The sequence below is a fragment of the Acipenser ruthenus genome, chromosome 41 (assembly GCF_902713425.1).
Source record: "Acipenser ruthenus chromosome 41, fAciRut3.2 maternal haplotype, whole genome shotgun sequence".
NCBI classification, from domain to species: domain Eukaryota; kingdom Metazoa; phylum Chordata; class Actinopteri; order Acipenseriformes; family Acipenseridae; genus Acipenser; species Acipenser ruthenus.
The window spans coordinates 9,210,470-9,237,825 of NC_081229.1; the positions used below are offsets into that span (position 1 = coordinate 9,210,470).

Consider the following 27,356-nt stretch of genomic DNA (forward strand, 5'->3'; position numbering starts at 1 on the left):
CCTGAGGTGAAACATACCGGCTCCATGCAGAGACACTGAAGTCAAAGTTTGTTTTGTTCACAACTGCTGAGGTCCGGGCACGGTGTTTTGTGGCAGTAAAACATTTATGTTATTTTTTTCCCCCTTGATTGTTTTTCGTTTGCTGGTAATACTGCAATACTGTCTTTTTTTTTCTTACCAGTATATATACTGGCTTATACTGCCCCACTTTAACCACTGATTAGAAATTCTGTTCCTTCAATATTAAAGCCACCCCTGCTATTTTTGTCAGCCCTTGAATGGCCTTCATTAACCCTGTATTTAAATAAATACATGCATTTCTTTTTCAGCAGCTACTAAACAGAATCCCGCGTGCTGCCATGGACAGTGTGAAGATGGAATCTGTACAGATTAAAGAGGAGTTCCCTGAACTTGAACCTGTCCCCATTAGAGTGGAGTTCTCTGGGCTGGCTTCCCTCCCCATTAAACAGGAGCTCTGTGAGATACAATGTGACAGCAGTCAGCCAGAGGTCTCTGAGATTAAAGCTGAGCACAATGAATTGGAGATCCCCCAGACAGAAGAACCCCTTCCTGTTAAACAAGAAGAGGTGCTGGAAACTGTCTGTATTAAACAGGAGCCCCCTGAAGCAGAGTTTGAGCACATGGAAGCAGTGAAGGAAGAATCGGAGGACTTCAAACCAAACATCCCTGAGCTGGAGCCTGTACGCCTGTGGGAGTGTAGCGTGGTGCTGGAGAGAATCTGCGTGAGAGAGCAAGGCGCTGGAGAGGAAGGCTCTCCCAACAGCACGCAAGGAGGTGGAAAGGAAGACGGGCGCTCCCATTCAGAATGCAGTCTAGCAGGTGAGTGACTCCCAGTAGCTGTGACATTGTCATTCTAGATTGCGTGAAATCCACAGTGTGGTTGAGAGAGAGGGAGGGAGGGAGGGAGCACTACTGATGAGCTTCAGATACAGATATAATGTTGCCATTGCTCGGGTGGGGGGGGGGGGGTCATGAAGACTATAACATGTAAATGTTCAGTGTAAAAAATATATGGCTATTATTGTAAATGTATAATGTAATGCTATTGAAAAAGATATAATTGCAGCATGTGCTTGAGGGAATAGACCAGGAGAACTTTGAAGTCAGATTTTGATCACAGGGCTTGGTTTCATCAGAATCAGTCTAGGGATGTCACGATATTAACTTTCTCATTATCACAATATTTACCATGAAGTTCCACTCTGCTGAGGCAGCGTGGAACTCCCAACCACAGGGCAGCTCACACAGGGGAGCTCACACAGGGTAGCTCTCACACAGGGGAGCTCTCACACAGGGCAGCTCTCACACAGGGGAGCTCACACACAGGGGAGCTCACACACAGGGGAGCTCACACACAGGGGAGCTCACACACAGGGGAGCTCACACACAGGGGAGCTCACACACAGGGTAGCTCTCACACAGGGGAGCTCTCACACAGGGCAGCTCTCACACAGGGGAGCTCTCACACAGGGCAGCTCTCACACAAGGGAGCTCTCACACAAGGCAGCTCTCACAGGGGAGCTCACACAGGATCTCAACAACTGTTTAAATAACGTACCTGTAATATAGCAATACACGTCCCCACGTGCTGCTACAACTGTTTAAATAACGTACCTGTAATATAGAGATACCCGTCCCCACGTGCTGCTACAACTGTTTAAATAACGTACCTGTAATATAGAGTGACACGTCCCCACGTGCTGCTACAACTGTTTAAATAACGTACCTGTAATATAGCGATACCCGTCCCCACGTGCTGCTACAACTGTTTAAATAACGTACCTGTAATATAGAGTGACACGTCCCCACGTGCTGCTACAACTGTTTAAATAACGTACCTGTAATATAGAGATACCCGTCCCCACGTGCTGCTACAACTGTTTAAATAACGTACCTGTAATATAGAGTGACACGTCCCCACGTGCTGCTACAACTGTTTAAATAACGTACCTGTAATACAGCGATACCCGTCCCCACGAGCTGCTACAACTGTTTAAATAACGTACCTGTAATATAGAGATACCCGTCCCCACGAGCTGCTACAACTGTTTAAATAACGTACCTGTAATATAGCGATACCCGTCCCCACGTGCTGCTACAACTGTTTAAATAACGTACCTGTAATATAGAGTGACACGTCCCCACGTGCTGCTACAACTGTTTAAATAACGTACCTGTAATATAGCAATACACGTCCCCACGTGTTTAAATAGCGTACCTGTCATTCCTTTTCGTTGTTCACATCCTGACAACTGTCTACGCTTATAACTTTAAAGTCTGTTAACACTAGAACCGCCGCTGTTATACTCGTACCTAAAACCACCACCGGCAGTCAATGTGACCGTTACATTTTAAACAACATCAATATTAAAATGAAAGACACACTGTCACATGGGGACGTGTAACGCTATATTTTTCAAAACCATGCTACTTACTCTGAATTTATTAAAAAATATATAATTGTAGCGTGGGTTGGAGAATATAAACCTGAAACATTACAGGAGAACTTTGAAGGCAGATTTTGATCCCAGGGCTCGGTTTCACCAGCATCACCATCACCAGCGTCTTTAGTGACGGTTTTTACACAAAGTGAAGGCTTTAAGTTTAACTTTGTGTTTTTAAACTGGTGTACCCCAGTGCAAGCCCCCACACCTGAAATTCACATGCTTTAATCCACTCCTCCACCCAGCCACACGCCCTAAGCCTACAAGCAGTCCCTCTTACTTTCTTTCCTGTTCCTATTTTCCAGGTTCGAGTCCAGCAGCTAAAGCGAGGGCGGGCGGTGGAGAATATCCTGACTGTGGGAAAGGGTTCACCCAGTTAGGGCATTTAAAACAAAAACGGAGCATTCACACAGGAGAGAAACCATATCACTGTTCTGATTGTGGGAAGAGTTTCAGTCTGTCAGGAAACTTGAAGACACACCAGCGAATTCACACAGGAGAGAAACCGTATCACTGCTCTGACTGTGGGAAGAGTTTCATTCAGTCTGGACACTTTGTTTTACATCAGCGTATTCACAGAGGAGAGAAACCGTATTTCTGCTCTGACTGTGGGATGAGTTTCAGTCGGTCAGACAGCCTTGCTTCACACCAGCGAATTCACAAAGGAGAGAAACCATTTTGCTGCAGTGACTGTGGGAAGAGTTTCAGGAGGACAAGCAGCCTTGCTTCACACCAGCGAATTCACACAGGAATCAAACCTTATCGCTGCTCTGACTGTGGGAAGAGTTTCAGTGTTTCAGGAACCCTGAAAAAACACCAGCTAAGTCACACAGGAGAGAAACCATATCACTGTTCTGACTGTGGGAAGAGTTTCAGTCAGTCAAACAGCCTTGTTGTCCACCAGCGAATTCACACAGGAGAGAAACTATATTGCTGCTCCGACTGTGGGAAAAGTTTCACTCGGTCAGACAGCCTTGTTTCACACCAACGAATTCACACAGGAGAGAAACCGTATCAGTGTTCTGACTGTGGAAAGAGTTTCAGTAAGACAGGCAGCCTTGTTTCACACCAGCGAATTCACACAGGAGTGAAACCTTATCGCTGCTCTGACTGTGGGAAGAGTTTCAGTCTGTCAGGAACCCTGAAAAAACACCAGCGAATTCACACAGGAGAGAAACCCTATCACTGCTCTGACTGTGGGAAGAGTTTCAGTCGGTCAAACAGCCTTGTTGTCCACCAGCGAATTCACACAGGAGAGAAACCGTATTGCTGTTCCGACTGTGGGAAGAGTTTCAAGCATTCAGTATCCATGAAAGCACACCAGCGAATCCACAGAGGAGAGAAACCTTAAAGACCATGTTCAATGGGACTTTACACTCATGAGGGAAAAAATGTTAACCTTGCAATTACTGTTTTGTGTCAGAAAGTGTGCGGAGACGCGGACACGTCACAAGAGGCTTCTCTGCTGTCAGTTTAACTCAGGCTGTCAATGCAGTCAGTGCCTGGGAGCGGGAATATGCAGAAAGGAAACTATTCTGCACCTCATCTGATGGACGAGTCAGGAGAAATTGATAACTCAGTGTGGGGAATGAGCTTCAGGGTTTAGCATTTAAACTGCATAGACTTGAAAATAAATACATGGATGGGAACGAGTATCCCGACCCCGGTATGTAGCATCCCAGAGACAAGACTGCACCGTCCTTACTGGACAACCGCCTGGAGGGTTTGTCTTGTACATTCATCATGATTCTAAAACTAATGAAAAATGATAGTGTCCCATGGCTGTATTATAACATGAATTGCTGAATATTGCGTGATGTGTAGCTTTGCAATGTGCATTGTCCATGCTTGTATTTGTGCTGCTCTTGTGAACTTCCCTGAGTAATAGCAGTGTAGCAAGCATGTGTACAGATCTTAGGTACAGAAAGCCAAATTGTGTAACCTGAGTTGTAATGAGACCTGACTGTTCAATTAAACCTTGTGTGTGCTGATTGGATGATTTGATTGATATACAACAGGATACTAAACCATGCTAAAGAAAGAACAGAATACTGCACTGCTCTGTATCACCAGGATGTGTAAGCAATGTGCATTTCAATACCTTCCTGCATTGCTTGCTGTTCTCCAAGTTTAATAAAGTATTAGTATTAAACTCTTGCATTGAGTGTATCGTTCTGCATTAACCCATTCCAGAAACTCACACTAGTGAGCCACATAACACAGGGAAAGTAATTAGTAGTTAGAATGTGTTGCAGTGGAGCTGCACTGACTCATGCTGGAGGCTCATTGCACCATTATTAAAATCTGGATGCAGTGTTCAGTGTAATAAGAGATAACAGAAGACTATTGCTGTGTGCTCTATGCAGTAAAGGGTTACCGGGAGCCACGGTCGCCCCGTTATAAACAGTGACTCCGTGTACAGTGTTAATGTGTAAGGCAGTCTCAGCCTTTCATTCACTGAGGGAGCTGCTGCCTGGTCACGTGAACAACAGATCCCACTGAACCCTCCCGGTTGTTGATGGGTATTGTAGTTCCAACCTTTGTTTAGGAAAAATAGTTTTCAAAACTTCCTTTTGAGAAAATTATTTGTAAATGTAATATAAACAGTAAAATGAACTCCAAAAAAAATAAAATAAAATGTCCTGTCAGGAGAACTTTTTAAACCAGTTATCAAACGCTCTCTAGCAGCAGTATAAAAGAGACATCACTTCGCTCATGGGTGGGGTGAGCGTGCAGGGATGCTTCAGTTTAGGACAGGATAAGAAGTGTACTAAACCATCATTGCAGGGGGAAGTAGTATTTTATAAAACACAATTCTTCATCAGAATGGTGCGCAATGCATCAAACCGTGTGATGTCTGTGTTACGACTCCACGATTGATTCATCAAGGCTGTGGGATCAGTATGATTTTACTATACTATCTCCTGTGTGTTCTGAACTTCTATATTACCTTAAAAATAAGGCTTTGTTGGGACTGGGTCTGCACGCCCACCCGATACGCATGCCAGCGTCAGTGACACACGGTCAGGTACGGTGAACAGCGTTCAGTGCTCACTGCTGCTGGTGCGTAATTCCTGTAATATGGCAGGTCAGCATTAAACCATCGATCAGTGTAGCACCGTCGCTGATCAGCAGCCAATAGCAATCTAGCAAGCCAACAACACAACTAGCACACACTAAAACGCTTAAAAACAGAATCAAGACGGGACTCTGCCTGAAAACTGACCCAAGAGGAGGAAGCAAGCTGCAAGCGAGTCAACGACCCCACGCAACGAGACTGAGACCCGGCCGGAGGACTGCCGTAAAACTTAGAGACTTATCAGACAAACCAGTCTGGGTCTGCTGTACACCTCTTATTATTATTTGTTTATTTAGCAGACGCCTTTATCCAAGGCGACTTACAGAGACTAGGGTGTGTGAACTATGCATCAGCTGCAGAGTCGCTTACAACTACGTCTCACCCGAAAGACGGAGCACAAGGAGGTTAAGTGACTTGCTTAGAGTCACACAATGAGTCAGTGGCTGAGGTGGGATTTGAACCGGGGACCTCCTGGTTACAAACCCTTTTCTTTAACCACTGGACCACACTGCCTCCTCAACCTACAACCACAGTATCCAAAAGAAACTGCCCTGGTACTTGCGTAGCTAAAAAATTCAGCAAAGAGGACAGAGCAGACTGAATGCCCCTTTATCTAATATCTATTTGTGACCCCTGGTCCTTGTTTCTTTTTTCAGGTCAAAGAAGTCCCCTGGGTCGACATTGTCTATACCTTTTAGGATTTTGAATGCTTGAATCAGATCACCGCATAGTTTTCTTTGTTCAAGACTGAATAGATTCAATTATTTTAGCCTGTCTGCATACAACATGCATTTTCCTTTCATGGAACTAAATTAATTCATTGTAACACATTCACATAGAGTTGGACGGTTAATTATTTAGTTTGCACACTTTGCGTGTGAAATAACTTTTAGTGAAACTTGATGTTTTAGGATTTCTTTAAAAGTAATTTTGCCATTAATAAGCTTAATGTGATATATTCTAAGATTATATGCATCATTTAAGTTGAGGCTGTGTGTGTGTGTGTGTGTGTGTGTACATCACAGCTTGCTCGAGAGCTGCTGGTTTGTGAGGAGACCGGCGGTGTCATATTTCAATTGTCTGCTAGTCAAGTTAAGGCAGTGAGAGTTTCAATTGTGTTTTGTGCTTAGAGACCAAGACATTTACTTTCTGACTTTTCTGAGTTCTGTTTATTATTTGTGTACTTAATAAAATACTACTATTGATTAAACATTCCTTGTGTCTGCGTGTGAATGTGTGTTCATAGTAAGTCCTCGATCTTTGTAACACGTCAATTAAATACTGTTAGTAAGAGAACTAATCAACCCAGATAAACAGTAAATGATCAATTATTGAATTGTTCCTACAAACCATTGTGGCAACCTTGCCCAGCACAAAGCAAATAGGCACAACTGTAAAATTCTAATTCTGATTCTTCTTCTTCTGTTACTTTTTAATTAAGGGTGTGTAGCGACTTTTCAAACAGAAAAGCTAAATAACTGGACATCTACCAATCACGTGATTCCACATGTTGGTCAACGTCAAAATAAACCAGGGAGCGCAAGCAGTTTGATATCCACACTGCTTATATTAACAGTTTATTTGTTTTAAAACATCAGGACGTGTAGTTTATCACGTTAAATTGGTGACACTAATGGCTGATCTATATTTAAATCAGGATGGGGGCGGGGGGCGGGGGGGGGGGGGGAGGACAGGACTGAACAATAATACAGTATCAGTAAGAAATTAAACTTACTTCCAGCTCTGATCCTAACCCTAAACCTAAGGTTCACAGGGTACTCGCCGTGGATCACCAATTAATTCTCAGAGGGTAATCACTATTTTCAGTGTTCTCCGCCTCCCATACCCTGTTTATGGTCACATGGTAGGGGTGCCGAGGGTGAATGAAGCACAACGTAAATTACAAGTTGCGCACGCAGCACTACCCGGTGTGAGCTCCCCGGTGTGAGCATCCTGTGAGAGAGCTACCCTGTGTGAGAGCTGCCCTGTGTGAGATACCCTGTGTGAGAGCTCCCCTGTGTGAGCTCCCCTGTGTGAGAGCTGCCCTGTGTGTGAGCTGCCCTGTGTGAGCTACCCTGTGTGAGAGCTGCCCTGTGAGAGAGCTACCCTGTGTGAGAGCTGCCCTGTGTGAGATACCCTGTGTGAGAGCTCCCCTGTGTGAGAGCTCCCCTGTGTGAGCTCCCCTGTGTGAGAGCTGCCCTGTGTGAGATACCCTGTGTGAGAGCTCCCCTGTGTGAGCTACCCTGTGTGAGCTCCCCTGTGTGAGAGCTCCCCTGTGTGAGCTCCCCTGTGTGAGAGCTCCCCTGTGTGAGCTCCCCTGTGTGAGAGCTCCCCTGTGTGAGCGCTGCCCTGTGTGAGAGCTGCCCTGTGTGAGATACCCTGTGTGAGAGCTCCCCTGTGTGAGCTCCCCTGTGTGTGAGCTCCCCTGTGTGAGAGCTGCCCTGTGTGAGAGCTGCCCTGTGTGTGAGCTGCCCTGTGTGTGAGCTGCCCTGTGTGAGAGCTGCCCTGTGTGTGAGCTCCCCTGTGTGAGAGCTGCCCTGTGTGAGAGCTCCCCTGTGTGAGCTCCCCTGTGTGTGAGCTGCCCTGTGTGAGAGCTCCCCTGTGTGAGAGCTGCCCTGTGTGTGAGCTCCCCTGTGTGAGCTGCCCTGTGTGTGAGCTGCCCTGTGTGTGAGCTGCCCTGTGTGAGCTCCCCTGTGTGAGAGCTCCCCTGTGTGAGCTCCCCTGTGTGAGAGCTCCCCTGTGTGAGAGCTGCCCTGTGTGTGAGCTCCCCTGTGAGAGCTCCCCTGTGTGAGAGCTGCCCTGTGTGAGAGCTGCCCTGTGTGTGAGCTCCCCTGTGTGAGAGCTGCCCTGTGTGTGAGCTCCCCTGTGTGAGAGCTGCCCTGTGTGAGAGCTGCCCTGTGTGAGAGCTCCCCTGTGTGAGCTCCCCTGTGTGTGAGCTCCCCTGTGAGAGCTCCCCTGTGTGAGAGCTGCCCTGTGTGAGAGCTGCCCTGTGTGAGAGCTGCCCTGTGTGAGAGCTCCCCTGTGTGAGAGCTCCCCTGTGTGTGAGCTCCCCTGTGAGAGCTCCCCTGTGTGAGAGCTCCCCTGTGTGAGAGCTCCCCTGTGTGAGAGCTCCCCTGTGTGAGCTCCCCTGTGTGAGAGCTCCCCTGTGTGAGAGCTGCCCTGTGTGTGAGCTCCCCTGTGTGAGAGCTGCCCTGTGTGAGAGCTCCCCTGTGTGTGAGCTCCCCTGTGTGAGCTCCCCTGTGTGTGAGCTCCCCTGTGTGTGAGCTCCCCTGTGAGAGCTCCCCTGTGTGAGAGCTGCCCTGTGTGTGAGCTCCCCTGTGTGAGAGCTGCCCTGTGTGAGAGCTCCCCTGTGTGAGAGCTGCCCTGTGTGAGAGCTCCCCTGTGTGAGAGCTGCCCTGTGTGAGCTCCCCTGTGTGAGAGCTGCCCTGTGTGTGAGCTCCCCTGTGTGAGATACCCTGTGTGAGAGCTCCCCTGTGTGAGATACCCTGTGTGAGCTCCCCTGTGTGAGAGCTCCCCTGTGTGAGCTCCCCTGTGTGAGAGCTCCCCTGTGTGAGCTCCCCTGTGTGAGAGCTCCCCTGTGTGAGCTACCCTGTGTGAGAGCTCCCCTGTGTGAGCTCCCCTGTGTGAGAGCTGCCCTGTGTGAGAGCTGCCCTGTGTGAGATACCCTGTGTGAGAGCTCCCCTGTGTGAGCTCCCCTGTGTGAGAGCTGCCCTGTGTGAGATACCCTGTGTGAGCTCCCCTGTGTGAGCTACCCTGTGTGAGAGCTCCCCTGTGTGAGCTCCCCTGTGTGAGAGCTGCCCTGTGTGAGAGCTGCCCTGTGTGAGATACCCTGTGTGAGAGCTCCCCTGTGTGAGCTCCCCTGTGTGAGAGCTGCCCTGTGTGAGAGCTGCCCTGTGTGAGAGCTCCCCTGTGTGAGAGCTGCCCTGTGTGAGCTCCCCTGTGTGTGAGCTCCCCTGTGTGTGAGCTGCCCTGTGTGAGAGCTGCCCTGTGTGAGCTGCCCTGTGTGAGCTCCCCTGTGTGAGCTCCCCTGTGTGTGAGCTGCCCTGTGTGAGAGCTCCCCTGTGTGAGAGCTGCCCTGTGTGTGAGCTCCCGTGTGTGAGCTGCCCTGTGTGTGAGCTGCCCTGTGTGAGCTCCCCTGTGTGAGAGCTCCCCTGTGTGAGCTCCCCTGTGTGAGAGCTGCCCTGTGTGAGAGCTGCCCTGTGTGAGCTGCCCTGTGTGAGCTCCCCTGTGTGTGAGCTGCCCTGTGTGAGAGCTGCCCTGTGTGAGAGCTCCCCTGTGTGAGAGCTGCCCTGTGTGAGAGCTCCCCTGTGAGCGCTGCCCTGTGTGAGAGCTGCCCTGTGTGTGAGCTCCCCTGTGTGAGAGCTGCCCTGTGTGAGAGCTGCCCTGTGTGAGAGCTGCCCTGTGTGAGAGCTCCCCTGTGTGAGAGCTCCCCTGTGTGAGCTCCCCTGTGTGTGAGCTCCCCTGTGAGAGCTCCCCTGTGTGAGAGCTGCCCTGTGTGAGAGCTCCCCTGTGTGAGAGCTGCCCTGTGTGAGAGCTCCCCTGTGAGAGCTCCCCTGTGTGTGAGCTCCCCTGTGAGAGCTCCCCTGTGTGAGAGCTGCCCTGTGTGTGAGCTCCTCTGTGTGAGAGCTGCCCTGTGTGAGAGCTGCCCTGTGTGAGAGCTCCCCTGTGTGAGAGCTCCCCTGTGTGAGAGCTGCCCTGTGTGAGAGCTGCCCTGTGTGAGAGCTCCCCTGTGAGAGCTCCCCTGTGTGTGAGCTCCCCTGTGAGAGCTCCCCTGTGTGAGAGCTGCCCTGTGTGTGAGCTCCCCTGTGTGAGAGCTCCCCTGTGTGAGAGCTCCCCTGTGTGAGAGCTCCCCTTTGTGAGAGCTGCCCTGTGTGAGAGCTGCCCTGTGTGAGAGCTCCCCTGTGTGAGCTCCCCTGTGTGAGAGCTGCCCTGTGTGAGAGCTCCCCTGTGAGAGCTCCCCTGTGTGAGAGCTGCCCTGTGTGTGAGCTCCCCTGTGTGTGAGCTCCCCTGTGTGAGAGCTGCCCTGTGTGAGAGCTCCCCTGTGTGTGAGCTCCCCTGTGTGAGCTCCCCTGTGTGTGAGCTGCCCTGTGTGTGAGCTGCCCTGTGTGTGAGCTCCCCTGTGTGTGAGCTCCCCTGTGAGAGCTCCCCTGTGTGTGAGCTCCCCTGTGTGAGAGCTGCCCTGTGTGAGAGCTCCCCTGTGTGAGAGCTGCCCTGTGTGAGAGCTCCCCTGTGTGAGAGCTGCCCTGTGTGAGCTCCCCTGTGTGAGAGCTGCCCTGTGTGTGAGCTTCCCTGTGTGAGATACCCTGTGTGAGAGCTCCCCTGTGTGAGCTCCCCTGTGTGAGAGCTCCCCTGTGTGAGAGCTGCCCTGTGTGAGCTCCCCTGTGTGAGCTCCCCTGTGTGAGAGCTGCCCTGTGTGAGCTCCCCTGTGTGAGAGCTCCCCTGTGTGTGAGCTCCCCTGTGTGAGATACCCTGTGTGAGCTCCCCTGTGTGAGAGCTCCCCTGTGTGAGCTCCCCTGTGTGAGAGCTCCCCTGTGTGTGAGCTCCCCTGTGTGAGAGCTCCCCTGTGTGAGAGCTCCCCTGTGTGAGCTCCCCTGTGTGAGAGCTCCCCTGTGTGAGCTCCCCTGTGTGAGAGCTCCCCTGTGTGAGAGCTCCCCTGTGTGAGCTCCCCTGTGTGAGAGCTCCCCTGTGTGAGCTCCCCTGTGTGAGCTCCCCTGTGTGAGCTACCCTGTGGTTGGGAGTTCCACGCTGCCTCGGCAGTGTGGAACTTCATGGTAAATATTGTGATAATGAGAAAGTTAATATCGTGACATCCCTAGACTGATTCTGATGAAACCAAGCCCTGTGATCAAAATCTGACTTCAACGTTCTCCTGGTCTATTCCCTCAAGCACATGCTGCAATTATATCTTTTTCAATAGCATTACATTATACATTTACAATAATAGCCATATATTTTTTACACTGAACATTTACATGTTATAGTCTTCATGCCCCCCCCCCCCCCCACCCCAGCAATGGCAACATTATATCTGTATCTGAAGCTCATCAGTAGTGCTCCCTCCCTCCCTCCCTCTCTCTCAACCACACTGTGGATATCACGCAATCTAGAATGACAATGTCACAGCTACTGGGAGTCACTCACCTGCTAGACTGCATTCTGAATGGGAGTGCCCGTCTTCCTTTCCACCTCCTTGCATGCTGTTGGGAGAGCCTTCCTCTCCAGCGCCTTGCTCTCTCACGCAGATTCTCTCCAGCACCACGCTACACTCCCGCAGGCGTACAGGCTCCAGCTCAGGGATGTTTGGTTTGAAGTCCTCAGATTCTTCCTTCCCTGGTTCCATGTGCTCAAACTCTACTTCAGGGGGCTCCCGTTTAATATGGACAGTTTCCAGCACCTCTTCTTGTTTCACAGGAAGGGGTTCTTCTGTCTGGGGGATCTCCAATTCATTGTGCTCAGCTTTAATCTCAGAGACCTCTGGTTGACTGCTGTCACATTGCATCTCACAGAGCTCCTGTTTAATGGGGAGGGAAGCCAGCCCAGAGAACTCCACTCTAATGGGGACCAGTTCAAGTTCAGGGAACTCCTCTTTAATCTGGACAGATTACATCTTCACACTGTCCATGGCAGCATGCGAGATTCTGTTTAGTAGCTGCTGAAAAACAAATGCATGCATTTGTTTAAATACAGGGTTAATGAAAGCCATTCAAGGGCTGACAAAAATAGCAGGGGTGGCTTTAATATTGAAGGAACAGAATTTCTAATCAGTGGTTAAAGTGGGGCAGTATAAGCCAGTATATATACTGGGAAGAAAAAAAAAGACAGTATTGCATACCAGCAAACGAAAAACAATCAAGGGGGGAAAAAATAACATAAATGTTATACTGCCACAAAACACCCTGCCCGGACCTCAGCAGTTGTGAACAAAACAAACTTTGACTTCAGTGTCTCTGCATGGAGCCGGTATGTTTCACCTCAGGTCATGCCCATGTTCTCCAGAAGCACTTCCCTTGTGCGTCACGGTGCCCACACATTTTATGAAGGGCTTGTGTGTTGGAAATCAGACCAGTCAAATCCTAATACGTTTCGTGTTGAATTGCATCTATTTTTGTGTGCTAGTTTAAGGATGGTAATGTGTTATGAATATTTCGTGTCCATTCATTTGGTTAGCCTGCTGTTTGGAGTGTGTAAAGCAGTCTTTGTTTACTGTACGTCTTCACTGTTGAAAGTGACGTGCCTTCCCATTGGACACACACACCAATGACGTCATATTATAATGATCACACTGTTTGCACCCGTGCTTTCTACCTGCTAATCGGCTGTTGCAGTTCTGATCACAGGTCGTGTGTTACTGTAACTCCCGCTTGTGATCTTCATACACACAGTGTGTGCCAATTTATTTTTTAAACAAAAAAAAAAAAAAGAGGTCTTGCGCACATTTAAATTTTATTTATTGAAACTTTTTCACTCAATAGTGGCTGCTACACCCGACGCTCCGCGCCCTATACTGAAAGATACGCAGTAATGTTTTGACCTATATTTCATAAATAAATTCACAATGTATGTATTTTCCTCACTTCATTGTTGTTTAAATGACACATTTAAAGCTTACCGAGCAAAACTTTGACAACATTTGTGGTAATAAAAAACAGAAAATCCTCGAATTATAATTCCTGTTTGTATGTAATGCGTGGGTAGGGATGTGTGATTTATGACAGCTGAGCAGTTTTACTGACTCGCTCGTAAATGTTGCGTCAAAAACTGTCACATTGATTAATTTTGTGCCTAAATACATTGTTCCAGCTACAAATTCACCAGAGAAGTACAACACGCGGGTGGTAAATACAGTAAAATACTGTAATATATTAAACATGAAAAACACCGTTACCTGATTGCTTATTCGTGTCCCCGGTGTATTTTAGTTTAATTGTTATATTTTAAATGGACTCGGTCTTGTTGATGACGTCACGCCTGTTCATTTAACAAACAAAGCGTCTGACACGCGCGCGCGTCAAAAACAAATAAACTTAAATTTAAACAAAATGTAACTTACTTTCTTCTTTTTTTTATCGTCCACGCCTTGCAAAAGCATTTAAATAAAGAAAAAAGTATAATGTCGTTTTTTAACCTTATGATGGATTTTTTTATTATTTTATCTTAAGCTGTTTGGAAATAAAAAATATTAAATAAAAACCCGACTGTGTGTTTATGAAATGACTGCAGGATCCCCTTTAGACGTCACTGAAGCTCTTCTCGCATAATATGATGACCAATCAGAGTGCAGTGTCCTCTCAGGCACATTTGGTGGTCCCTTTGTAAGGACAGCGGTCTGCGCATGCGCTGCAGATTCTAAAAGGAGCAGACCCGTCTTCAAAACAAAACGACCCGTGCAAGAGGGGTGTGGAGAATCACATGCAGGATTAGTGATCGTGGTAGCGCCACCTAGAATGGGGTGTGAATAACACAGACAAGAGCTTGTAGAAATTACAACTATTGTGTTGTGAATGACAAATACCGGTACATATATTATACTTCTGCATTTCATTTTCAAACGGGACTAGTAAAATTATTATTATTTATTTCTTAGCAGACGCCCTTATCCAGCGCGACTTACAATTGTTACAATATATCACATTATTTTTACATACAATTCCCCATTTATACATTTAGGTTTTTACTAGAGCAATGTAGGTAAAGTACCTTGCTCAAGGGTACAGCAGCAGTGTCCCCCCACTGGGGATTGAACCCACAACCCTCCGGTCAAGAGTCCAGAGCCCTAACCACTACTCCACACTGCTGCCCAAATGTATAGAATTGGAGTCAAATGAAACTTCTAAATTTCAAAATGCAGAAATGTTTATTAACATTACCCACTTGCTGAGCTGCTCTGCAAGGACAATATATACACCATATATATATATATATATATATATATATATATATATATATATATATATATATATATATATATATATATATATATATATATATTATGAGGTGCTGTGATATTAATTTTAAAAAGTCTTTAAAACCTTCAGTTTCCAAATAGTGAATTGCCTGAAATAGTTCTTCACAAGCACAGTGAGATCCACATTCAACTCAAATGGTGTCTAACAGAGCACTAGGAAAGAAGAGGCTCCCTCCCTCAAAGAGAAAGAAAGAGCGCCCCCTCCAGTCTATAGAGATGTAAAGCAAGGAGACGGATTCCATGCGCGCACAGCTGCTTCACTGCGGAATGCAACCTTGTCATGTGACAGAGTAAGATCATACGGGCTTCAGTGACGTATTAAAACGGAGACGTGCTGTCATTAAACATGCGGGAGTCTGCCTCTGACGGAGCTGGGACAGATTTAGGAGGTTTCCCAAAACAGTCAACTGAGCAAACATGACGACCAACTTCATTGATTTTGCCATTGCAGAAGAGATACAAGCAATTGAGTTTCCCTTCGTGCTCCACCACCTTCAACAATTACAGCAACCTCAGAAACCTCAGCCCCTCTTGCACGGCTGGCGCTCTTCCATTGTTTATAGGGCGGGTCTGCTTCTGCGCAGCTCCTTTTGGAATGTGCAGCGCATGCGCAGACTCGCAGGGTGTAGAATCCTGCGCTACTGGAACTCAAAGATAAACAACAACAAACGCTAGAAGCAGAGAAAGAAAAATACTAAATGCAGCAGATGATGTTAAAACAGTAAGTTCCGTTTTGTGTTTTGTTTAGTGTTTTTTTTGCGGCGCTCGGACGCGGCAGACTCAGAGTTTGTTTGTAAAATGAACACGACATGGCGGCATCAACAAGACCGATTGAATTTCCTTTGAAGTCAGACCTGTGTGACAAACAGCCTCTGCCTGCTGCTGTATTACTGTGAGCCGCGGTGTTTTCAGCTCGGTCAATGCTTTCTGTACCAGCACAGGTATGTGATGCTATCGCTATAGCTGTACTTACAGGTACACCATAGGCTTTTCAGCACGATAAGTAATTTAATGTAACTAATTAATTGGGTTTCCGCATGGTATAGTCATTTTGTACTACCACAGGCATGTGACAAAACTACGATAAATCGACCATATAGACGCAAGATAAACAATAATGTGATATCTTGTAACAATTGTAAGTCGCACTGCATAAGGGCGTCAGCTAATTAAATAAATAATAATAATAATATGTTATAGCGATCTGTACTACGTGTTGTGTTGTATCGTTTTGTGTCGCGTTTCCGTGTTTTGTCTGTCCTGAGTGATCGTGTCGTTGCCCCCAGTGTGCTTGTGAATGTTGTGCAATCGTGTTGTGGTTTTTATTGTCACTTTGTCATTGTTTGAAATCATATCACATTGAAAATAAATGCACCGTGGAATCTTTTACTTAAGTGCTTGTGAATAAATTATCTTATTGTCACTGTAACTTCATTTCTGAACAAGAAGCATAGTTGTTACATTACAATTCAATAATATCAAATTCGAGATTCTGTTTTATTGCTGATTTCTGCTGCAAAACGAGTCCCTTTCCTGCCTAAGAAACTGCATCTTCTCTCTTTGATTTCCAGCTCTCTCTCTCTCTCTCTCTCTCTCTCTCTCTCTCTCTCTCTCTCTCTCTCTCTCTCTCTCTCTCTCTCTCTCTCTCTCTCTCTCTCTCTCTCTCTCTCTCTCCAGGATCCAATCTGAAAGCCAGGCCGTTCCTACCTGTATGAAAACATTACATATCTCAATATTTCTATTTATTAAAAGGTTACTTATTATAATTTTTTTTAAAATATTTAATTTCTTACCATTTAATATGACATGGTAGTTGTTCTGTATATATTTTTCTATTGCAGTTTCTGCTGGGATCATTAGTGTGCTGTGATTAATAGATACTAGGATTTTTTTCAGCCACTTTCTACCATTACACTATTACTATTTAAGGTGGTGCAATGTATTAAATATCATAAAAGATTAATAAAGTCCTGCATAAAAGTTTAATTCTCAAACTGAACACAGTAGGGATTCAAGGAAATGCATGCACATGGATTAGGGAGTGGTTAACATGTAGAAAACAGAAAGTACCGATTAGAGGAGAAACCTCAAAATGGAGCGAGGTAACCAGTGGTGTACCACAGGGATCAGTATTAGGTCCTCTGCTATTCCCAATCTACATTAATGATTTAGATTCTGGTATAGTAATCAAACTTATTAAAATTGCAGACACAAAAATAGGAGCAGTGGCAAACACTGTTGCAGCAGCAAAGGTCATTCAAAATGATCTAGAGAGCATTCAGAACTGTGCAGACACATGGCAAATGACATTTAATAGAGGAAAGTGTGAAGTACTGCACGCAGGCAATACAAATGTGCATTATGAATATCATATGGGAGATACTGAAATTGAAGTAGGAATCTATGAAAAAGACCTAGGAGTTTATGTTGACTCAGAAATGTCTTCATCTAGACAATGTGGGGAAGCTATAAAAAAGGCCAACAAGATGCTCGGATATATTGTGAAGAGTGTTGAATTTAAATCAAGGGAAGTAATGTTAAAACTCTACAATGCATTAGTAAGACCTCATTTAGAATATTGTGTTCAGTTCTGGTCACCTCGCTAAATAAGGATATTGCTGCTCTAGAAAGAGTGCAAAGAAGAGCAACCAGAATTATTCTTGGTTTTAAAGGCATGTTGTATGCAGACAGGCTTAAAGAATTTAATCTGTTCAGTCCTGAACAGAGAAGACTACACGGTGATCTGATTCAAGCATTCAAAATCTGACACCCTAGGATCCTTAAAGAAGCTGCTTGATGAGATTCTGCGATCAATAAGCTACTAACAACCAAACGAGCAAGATGGGCTGAATGGCCTCCTCTCGTTTATAAACTTTCTTATGTTCTTATATCTTTTGACTGTGTGCAATAACTGAAGCCACTGCATCACCCAGAAGCTTCCCCACCTTTTCACTGATAATCAGCTTTTCTGAGTTGTTTAGAAGCTGCCCTGGTTGCAGAAACAGGAATTTCTTTCTGAAGTAGTTATTAAGTCTGGTAAATAGTAATCCAGGCAGGCAAACCCTCTACGTTTCTCTGAATGCTGTAGTGTAAGGTATCGCTTCAAACAGAAAGGACCCTGTTAAGAACATGTTCATTGCATGATGACATTTCTTGCCTATTCCATTATTTTCAATCTACACAGTTTTTTGGTACCAATCAATGATCATGAGACAGGTCTCCTGACAATCTGAATTAGATAACTACACATTTTAGAAGGCTAATTTATTTATTTGAGTCAACAGTATAGGCTGAGACATGGATCAAGATGTAATAAGATTCTCTGATCAAATGAAATGTTACTTCTTTACTCACGAAAGCAATACTATGTAATCTTCCTTAATATAAGCATTGGCCTGTGTAAAACGGGCAGAGAAGTTTTCAGATTGTCAGGAGATGCTTTCTCATTACCATTGATTGGTACAGAAAAACTGCAGACAATGCAGAAAACCTCATCATACAACTAGCGTGATTTTAACAGGTTCCTTTCTGTTTTAAGTGATACCTGTCGGCTTAAAACATGTTTAAAAGGACATTTGGAAATACAATTATTTTGGAGACACTTAAAGGGATTGATCCCACCCCCAGCCCCACCTACACCTAATTAGAGCCGTGACCTTTGCCTCTTTTGCTGAAGGAAAAACATGTATTTTTTTTATCAATGTGCCGTTTTTCTTCTGTTAAACTAATAGCTGTGATGAAGTGAAATACTTTATAAAATACCTTATATAGCTATCACACTTATTAAACTCTGCAGAATAAAATATATTACTTCTACAGTGCTTTTAACACAGAAATAAATATAAGGGGTCACCACATTTAAAAGACGTATCCTGCCTCTAGGCAGCTGATTCAGCTATTTATTTTATTTTATTTTATTTTATTTTATTTATTGATGTTTTAAAGAAGAAAGGTCAAATGAAACGGGAGGTGATTCTTTTTCTGCAGTTGTTTTAAACTATTTGTATCTGTCGTCGGGTGTAGGTGGTGCAGTGAATGAAAGGAATGTCCAGGCAGTATTTCTCCCAAAAGTAGTCCATGTATTTTAATAACAAAAAGCAATCCTCCCCTTTACCAGCAATGGTATTGGGGGGTACACGGCGGGCTTGCAAACCCAAAACAAATAAACTGGACTTTGTCCGTCCCCCGTCCTCCGTGCATGGCAGTGTCCGTGCTCGGGTCCTGGGAAGCGTGGTGTCCGTGAGTGCGGCACTGTGCAGGGAAGTGCAGGGAAGTGCTCTCGTGACTGCTAGTGGTAGACCTACCTCCGCGGCTCACTCCTCCTCTGCAACGAAAAACACAAACCACGAAAAACAAAAAGATAAACAGTACAGGCTCCGTCCGTCTGTCTGTACACGTCAGTGCAAGACGGTGTACTGACGTAGCTGCTTCCCTTTGTACCCACAAAGCCCTCCCTGCAATCAACCCGTCGCCATGGTTTCTCCAGTAGAGGGATGTCCCGCAGCTGAGTGCAATAGAGTCTTTCTGTGTACGTGCAACATGCGCTCCCCCTAATATGGTCACCTTCCGGTTTCCACCTACCGTCAGGGCAGTCCATCTAGGAGGAAGCATACCATCAACAGTACACAGCGCCCTTTCTGGTCGGGAGGGAGATTTACAACATTGATCCTTTCTCTCTTTATCACAGTATCTTATACACTGCAACTATCAATGTGAATATTTTTAAAGAAATTAAATGCGCACCTGGAGAACTGAAACTATTGTATTTCATTAATGCTAAAAAAAATGTATACTTAAGAAATAGTGTTCTGAATTTCACAAATTGTGAAAACAACTAGCATTAATTATTTTGTGTTATAGGTTACTTATAGTGTACCAGTGGTGAACTGAAAGTGAATATAGACTTATTTCAATAGACAATGTTTCTAAATACTTCTGTCATATTTTACAGACCCTCCTATTGTTGTGATGGCTGTTTTGAAGTAAAGTGTTCAAACCACGACAAGCTTCATTGCACCGTGTTATAGACATGGCACGGAGATGTGATGTCAGTGTTGATTTCCACAATTGTCGCCCATAGCTACACACGAAGCAAACTTGTTTGCACGCAGATATACAAATATCAGAGCTGAAGAGAATAATTCCAACACAATACAATAGTACCTGTATGAGCCGTTAATGTTTGACTACCCGTCAAACAGTGGCCGTGTGTGAGGAGAGAGGGTGACAGAAAGAGACGTGCAAAGGCATTTTTTGTTCATTTGAGAAAGAAACATTTTTTGATTGGCAACTGCAAGTCCTTAAAGAATTCCTTGACTATTTTTAAGGCAATCCTCTGCTATTATGAAGTTATTACAAGAAATTGTGTGTCCGTTCAATAGTAAAGCCAGCCCTGCTGTTCTGGTCAGATTTTGTCGGCCCCTTGAATGGCCTTAGTAGCACTGTTTAAATAAATGTTTTTTTTTTTTTTTCCCCAGCAGCTTCTAAACAGAATCCCGTGTGCTGCCATGGACAGTGTGAAGATGGAATCTGTCCAGATTAAAGAGGAGTTCCCTGAACTTGAACTTGTCCCCTTTACAATGGAGTTCTCTGGGCTGGCTTCCCTCCCCATTAAACAGGAGCTCTGTGAGATGCAATGTGACAGCAGTCAGCCAGAGGTCTCTGAGATTAAAGCTGAGCACAATGAATTGGAGATCCCCCAGACAGAAGAACCCCTTCCTGTTAAACAAGAAGAGGTGCTGGAAACTGTCCGTATTAAACAAGAGCCCCCTGAACTAGATTTTGAGCACATGGAACCAGTGAAGGAAGAATCCGAGGACTTCAAACCAAACATCCCTGAGCTGGAGCGTGTATGCCTGCGGGAGTGTAGCGTGGTGCTGGAGAGAATCTGCGTGAGAGAGCAAGGCGCTGGAGAGGAAGGCTCTCCCAACAGCATGCAAGGAGGTGGAAAGGAAGACGGGCGCTCCCATTCAGAATGCAGTCTAGCAGGTGAGTGACTCCCAGTAGCTGTGACATTGTCATTCTAGATTGCGTGATATCCACAGTGTGGTTGAGAGGGAGGGAGGGAACATGTAGGTTACATTACTAGCTATTTGTTTTTCCTCTACCACTCCAAACAGTTCAAGATAGGACTCACTACTGGTGAACTTCAGATATAGATATAATGTTGCCATTGCTCTGGATTGGCGGGCGGGGGTGTTATATCAAGGGGGAGAAGCACTGCAGTGCTGTATATATCATTATAATAGATAGAGTGTCAGTAAGGGGGGGTGCGACTATGACTAAAGGGGCAGGTCTGTAATTTTTTTTAATGATTTTAAATATTTTAAATATATACATAAATGGCAGCTAATTAGTTCTTACCTTTCGAATGAGCCGTTGACGATCACTCTAGGAATAGAACCGTGTCAGTGACACTGCAGTGAACAGAGATGGAATGGCGGCTTCCATGTACGGGGCGCCCAAAAAAAAAACACTAGTATTTTTTTTTAGTTTTAAAATGTGTACTTTTTAACATTTATAAATTTCAAAACTTCATGTGTTCTTTTAACATTCATGTATTTAGCTGAATCTGGACTTTTTGTGGTTAAATCTGGGAAAAAATGTATGCTAAGAAAATGGGACGGTGTATAAAAGGTTTGTGCCCCACTGTCGGAGGAACTACACCTGAAACGTTACAGGAGAACTTTTGGAGGCAGAATTTGATCCCAGGGCTCGCTTTCTTTACTGACTGCTTTTAGACACAGTAAAGGCCTTAAGTTTTTATCTTTACTTTTTTTATCTGGTGTAACCCAGTGCAAACCCCACAGCTGAAATTCACATGCTTTAATCCACTCCACCACCCAGCCACATGCCCGAAGCCTACAAGCAGTCCCTCTTACTTTCTTTCCTGTTCATATTTTCCAGGTTCCAGTCCAGCAGCTAAAGCGAGGGCAGGCGCTAGAGAATATCCAGAATTCAGTCTGTCAAGCAACCTCAAAAAACACCAGCGAACTCACACAGGAGAGAAACCGTATCGCTGCTCTGACTGTGGGAAGAGTTTCAGTCGAATAGACAATCTTTTTTCACACCAGCAAACTCACACAGGAGAGAAACCGTATCACTGCTCGGACTGCAGGAAGAGTTTCAGTCTGTCAAGCAACCTCAAAAAACACCAGCGAACTCACACAGGAGAGAAACCGTATCGCTGCTCCAACTGTGGGAAGAGTTTCAGTCAGTCCGGACATCTTGTTTCACACCAGCGAACTCACACAGGAGAGAAACCGTATCGCTGCTCTGACTGTGGGAAGAGTTTCAATCGGTCAGTAACCTTGAAAAAACACCAGCGAATTCACACAGGAGAGAAACCGTATTGCTGCACTGACTGTGGGAAGAGTTTCAGTCGGTCAGACAGCCTTGTTTCACACCAGCGAATTCACACAGGAGAGAAACCGTATCACTGCTCTGACTGTGGGAAGAGTTTCAATCGGTCAGACAACCTTGTATCACACCAGCGAATTCACACAGGAGAGAAACCGTATCGCTGCTCTGACTGTGGGAAGAGTTTCAGTCGGTCAGACAGCCTTGTTTTACACCAGCGAAATCACACAGGAGAGAAACCGTATCCCTGCTCTGTCTGTGGGAAGAGTTTCAGTCGGTCAGACAGCCTTGTTTCACACCAGCGAATTCACACAGGAGAGAGACCGTATCGCTGCTCTGACTGTGGGAAGTGTTTCAGTCAGTCAAACAACCTTGTTTCACACCAGAGAATTCACAGAGGAGAGAAACCGTATCGCTGCTCTGACTGTGGGAAGAGTTTCAGTCAGTCAAACAACCTTGTTTCACACCAGAGAATTCAAAGGGGAGAGAAACCGTATCACTGATCTGACTGTGGGAAGAGTTTCAGTCAGTCAGGAGACCTGAAAACACACCAGCGAACTCACACAGGAGAGAAACCATATCGCTGCTCTGAATGTGGGAAGAGTTTCAGTCAGTCTGGACACCTTGTTTCACACCAGAGAATTCACACAGGAGAGAAACTGTATCGCCTCTCTGACTGTGGGAAGAGTTTCAGTGTTAAACACCACTTTCAAAACCATCAGTGAATTCACAGAGGAGAGAAACTTTAGGCCAGTTCCGGAAGTATGCTCCAGAGGCGTGCCGAACTCTATTGAAATTAAATACTCGATAGAGCCGCACTTCATTAAATTCGATGAACCAATTGGCTTCGTACTCGCTCGTGTCAAACAAATGCACAGCTAAACAAGTTTTAATCACATTAACCATCATTTGTCTCCTTTTATTGCTATAGCTTCTCTAACTGTGGGAAGACTTTCTGTTTTAACCCTTAACGGTCCATTTATTCAGCGCGTCTCTTGATCACTCGTTTTATCACCAAACTTCTCAATAATGTGATCCAAGTCGTTATTTTATTACTATAACATCTAAAAAAAGCTCTGCAAATGTCTGTGATATTCTTTGAGCGCTGGATGCAGAAGCAGCTATCTTGTTTGTTTATGTCCGTGTTATCTATGTGGTGTCGGGGCTATCTGTATTCATGAGATACACCCTTTTTTTTCCAGCTTCTCTCGGCTCCTATCGGTCTCACTCGGCCATTGAATGGTTTTCTCGGCTTTTTCCGGAGAAAAAACGACTAGAGACCTGTTTTTTGCGTCTTTGATGTCAGACAGGGTCCAACATTGGACCGGAAAGGGAAAATTGCGATGTCGGACCAGGTCCGACATAGGACCGCAAAGGGTTAAACAAGGTCTTCAAAACCACCAACTAATTTACAGAGGAGAAAAACCATATCGCTGCACTGACTGTGGGAAGAGTTTCAGTCAGTCAAACCACCTTGTTTCACACCAGCGAATTCACACGAGAGAAACCGTATAGCTGCTCAGACTCTGGAAAGAGTTTCGGTTTTATACAAGACCTTCAAAACCAGCAGCGAATTCAGAGAGAGAACCCTTAAATACTATGTTCACTCATGAGAAAAGTTAACTTGCATTATGAATCCCTGTGTAATTTACTGTTTTGTGTATCATTCTTAAGAGCATGCATTTTAAATGGTCAAAATGCACTTCAACTCTCTTGCACTCTGATTGTGTCAGAAAGTGGGCAGTGACGAGGTGTGAAAGACAAAATGATTCTTGGTGATACATCTCCCTCCCGACCTGTGAGGACGCTGTGTAAAGGGAACAGAGTGCCCTGGACTGCATGGCCTGACAATTCATTCCCAGGGTTAGGTGGAAGTCGGACATTTAGAAAGGGGGCTCAGCTGCAGTACATTAAGTCATTGTTCTAGTGAGAAAGCGATGTGGGAACCGCGGATTGGAGGAGAAACGGCTGCACTCGCTAACCAAGCTGAGTTCTAATGGGACTTGGCTGTACGCGGCGATCTGATTCAAACATTCAGAATCCTAAAAGGTGTAGACAATGTCGACCCAAGGGACTTTTTTGACCTGAAAAAAAGAAACAAGGACCAGGGGTCACAAATGGAGATTAGATAAAGGGACATTCAGAACAGAAAATAGGAGGCACTTTTTTACACAGAGAATTGTGAGGGTCTGGAACCAACTCCCCAGTAATGTTGTTGAAGCTGAAACCCTGGGATCCTTCAAGAAGCTGCTTGATGAGATTTTGGGATCAATAAGCTACTAACAACCAAAGGAGCAATATGGGCTGAATGGCCTCCTCTCGTGTGTAAACTTTCTTATTTTCTTATGTAATTAAACCTGGTGTGTGCTGATTAACAATTGATTAATTATACAACAAAATAGTAAGCAATGCGAAAAACACCTTTGTCTAAATTGTATTCAAATGAGCAAAATGTACATTTTTAAAGCTTGTTGTATCAAATCGAGTTCTAGCACTTTTCCTCTCTGAGTCGTTCTCAGTGCTGGTTGTTTAATGCTGTATGGAATTCCTGTTTTCCAAGATACTGGTTAACCTTAACCTTCCCCTCTAGTAACAGCTAGCACACAACTCCTGGGTATTGCAACACTTCAGCAAGCTTAGAGCTCAGATGCAGTGCTTTTAACCCTGCAGTAAACTCCAGGGGAAGAAGATGGAAACCAGTTTATCCTCCTCTACAAATGAATAGAATTGGAGTCAAATTAAACTTCAAAATGCAGAAATGTTTATTAAATTTTTTTTTGGTACTGGTAGAAATAAATAAAAGAAGAAAAAAAGTTATTTTCAAATCTAAAGGGGCCCTGTTCCTCGTAGCTGGCTAACTGAGGATGACATGACAGAAGTCTGGCTTGTTCCGCTCCTCGAAGCAAGCTTAAAGTCTAGCCGACTGAGTTACCATAGCAACACATCCTTAATCTTAAACCTGCTTCAGCGCAGGATAACTTAAAGTTAGCCGGATCTGTGTATAAAAACTTGTACTTCTACCCAAAGAAAGCACTTGACACACCCCTCTAAAATGACAGCGCCCTTCCTTAGAGATCCCATTGATCAAGGAGCAATTTTAATGAGATTAGCTTTTCGTAGGGAAAGAGTACTGAGAGATCACCAAGATCCTTTGCATCATTCAGATGTTTTTGTATTTGAGCGCTATAGATTCGGTCAGCAAGGTGTCATTTATCTAATAAATTTACTTGAGCCGTACATTACCCATCCCACCCGAAGCAGCGGTGCGTTGACAGTAACACAGGCTATATGCATAGGGATGCGCTTTTTTGCTAGTGGCGCATTCCTATACTCAGTGATTAATTAGTACAACATATTACTACAGTATTATATATTAAAAAAAGAACAAGGGCAAATTATGACAAAACAATAGAGAGCTAACCATTCTCATGCAACAAACTCTCTGTCCATGTTACATTCCATTACTACAAGCATGCAGATTTAAATTGGACGTGTGTGAAATAATTATATTGGGGTAAATACATAGCCCGTGTAATAAATGCTTTTTAAAAAAAATACACATTTAGCTGTTCTGGAGTTTTTTTCCATGCATCCTCTCTGGACTTGGCAGCAGCAGCAGCACTGTTGCATTTAGTTGTGATAATGCTTTTATATTCCTCAAAACTTTCCATGATAAGCTCTTGCTCAGTCAGGCTGAAACAAGTTGCCTTCTCTTTGGACGTCATCTTTCGTGAAGATCATTGTTTCAGTGCTCTGCGATTCTCCCTTTTGAGGTAGCACGAGCACGCGCAATTATCCGGATTCCGTAAGTCAGAATCGAGTTAACGGAGATAGCCTGACTTCAATGATCGGGTTAATTGAATCCGGCTAACGTCCGATTAGCCTGAATTAGTTAAACCAGCGACGAGGAACAGGGCCCAGCCTTTACCTGCTGCTGTAATACTGTTAGCCGCGGTGTTTTCAGCTCGGTCAATGCTTTCTGTACCAGCACCTGTGTTTGGTGTTCTCAGTATATGTATACTTATTTATACTGTAGACTTTTCAGGCTTTTTTATATATATATATAATTGGCGTTTATTGTGTTTACGTTCAACTAAAGCTATAACGTACAAATTAAAAGGCGTTATTGTAAAAAGGTCTTCACCTAAAATATACAGTCGGCAAACTTCCTTAGTAACGGAATTAAAATATTAAGAAGGCGTCGTCGGCTCTCCTGTATGCTGCTTTTTTACACGCACATATATTCTTTATAAATGTATTATTGGCAAACTTTATATTTTAAAATGCGTTGGGTCTGAAAAGCAGCTGTTATATTTGAATTGTAGGTGAGCTCGAGCGGCAGAGCGAGCCTCCTGGATCAGAGGTCGCGTTTGTGACGCGCAGATTCTGCGCATTCCGTTCCAGTTAGCCGCCTGCGTGAGCTCAGCCGGAAAAGACGTCACCAGGTCACGCAGACGTAGGCTTCTGCGGCTGCACAGATCTTGCATATTCTGAGAGGTGCTGCGATGAAGGAGGGGAGTGCTGACAGACAGAGAGAGAGAGGTGTAGACCACCTGCTGCCACCTGGTCAGGGGGTGTGAATGACAGAACAATCACCCCTGCTTTTCCGCTAATGACTTCTATTATCACCATGTTATCTGGGATGGCATCTTAGATAGAGCCAACTTTTAAGAGTACCCTTAATGGGCACTCACTACATACATACACGTCATTGCTAGTAAAAAATAAATCAAATGAATAAAGTCGGCCAATGACAGCGTTGACCAAGCATTGACGTCCTTGCCCAGTTTTGTCGGTCAACAGTGACCGAGCAATGATGACATTGCGTAGATGGCCAATGTTGAAAAAATCGTATTACTATGACTAAAATAAAAAAAAAAATGTATTGCTTTATTCAATACATAATCAATTTACCTTAACGTAACAAGAAGTCTCTGCCCCTCAGAAAACAGTTCCCTCAGTCGAGTCGTTTCCTTTCTCAGAAGAGGCCCCACTGAACTCGGAAGCACATCAAATCTCTGAGGAGACTTTCTGAAGACCCGAAAAAAACCTTTCCGTGTCCCCCAAACGCATCTCCTGCACCAGGCTGCTGTAGTCTCTCTGCTGAAACCTAAGCTGGTTTATAGGTCTCACCCACCATCTCCTATTATTTATTTTTATCATGAGAAGAATAATTCTTCTCATTTGATTGAGAATTATACTCGGACGACAAAATGAAGGCTTTGTTGTGTTTGTTTATTTTTTATCTGGCGCGCTTACGTCACATGACTCCTTTTTGACCAATCAGAATGAACCAACGCAGCGAGCTGATGGCTCAGTGTGAACTACCACCTGCTTTCTGCTCGTAGCGATCGTGTTAATTGTTTGTCCAGTGTGAACCAGCCTTAAGAGGATGGGAATGCAGCTCAGCTGTCTTGTGTTTTCAGGTATGTGACCGACAGTGCCCCGAAAGAACAGTTCTGTGAAAATGTGTTACATGTACTAAAAT

At 44.9% G+C, this 27,356-nt stretch overlaps 2 protein-coding genes and 1 pseudogene across 5 annotated transcripts in view; 2 read left to right on the plus strand and 1 right to left on the minus strand.

The window, feature by feature from the left end:
* Positions 1–27,354, plus strand: part of LOC117964896 (zinc finger protein 271-like) — a 36,242-nt pseudogene extending 8,888 nt beyond the window's left edge.
* LOC131708993 (zinc finger protein 79-like) overlaps positions 1–27,356 on the minus strand; it is a 181,304-nt gene that overhangs the window by 27,762 nt on the left and 126,186 nt on the right. Inside the window, exon 1 of one of the 3 annotated variants that reach the window (XM_059010583.1) lies at positions 13,595–13,916. The exons of the other annotated variants lie outside the window; for them this stretch is intronic. Coding sequence (XP_058866566.1) covers positions 13,595–13,633 — 39 coding nt within the window. The 5' untranslated portion in view covers positions 13,634–13,916. Of the gene's footprint in view, positions 1–13,594; positions 13,917–27,356 lie in introns of those variants that run through there. 3 annotated transcript variants of the gene reach the window in all.
* Positions 1–27,356, plus strand: part of LOC131708975 (zinc finger protein 271-like) — a 51,275-nt gene that overhangs the window by 1,287 nt on the left and 22,632 nt on the right. Inside the window, exon 1 of one of the 2 annotated variants that reach the window (XM_059010510.1) lies at positions 14,867–15,230. The exons of the other annotated variant lie outside the window; for it this stretch is intronic. The gene's annotated coding sequence lies outside the window, so the exon portion shown is untranslated. Of the gene's footprint in view, positions 1–14,866; positions 15,231–27,356 lie in introns of those variants that run through there. 2 annotated transcript variants of the gene reach the window in all.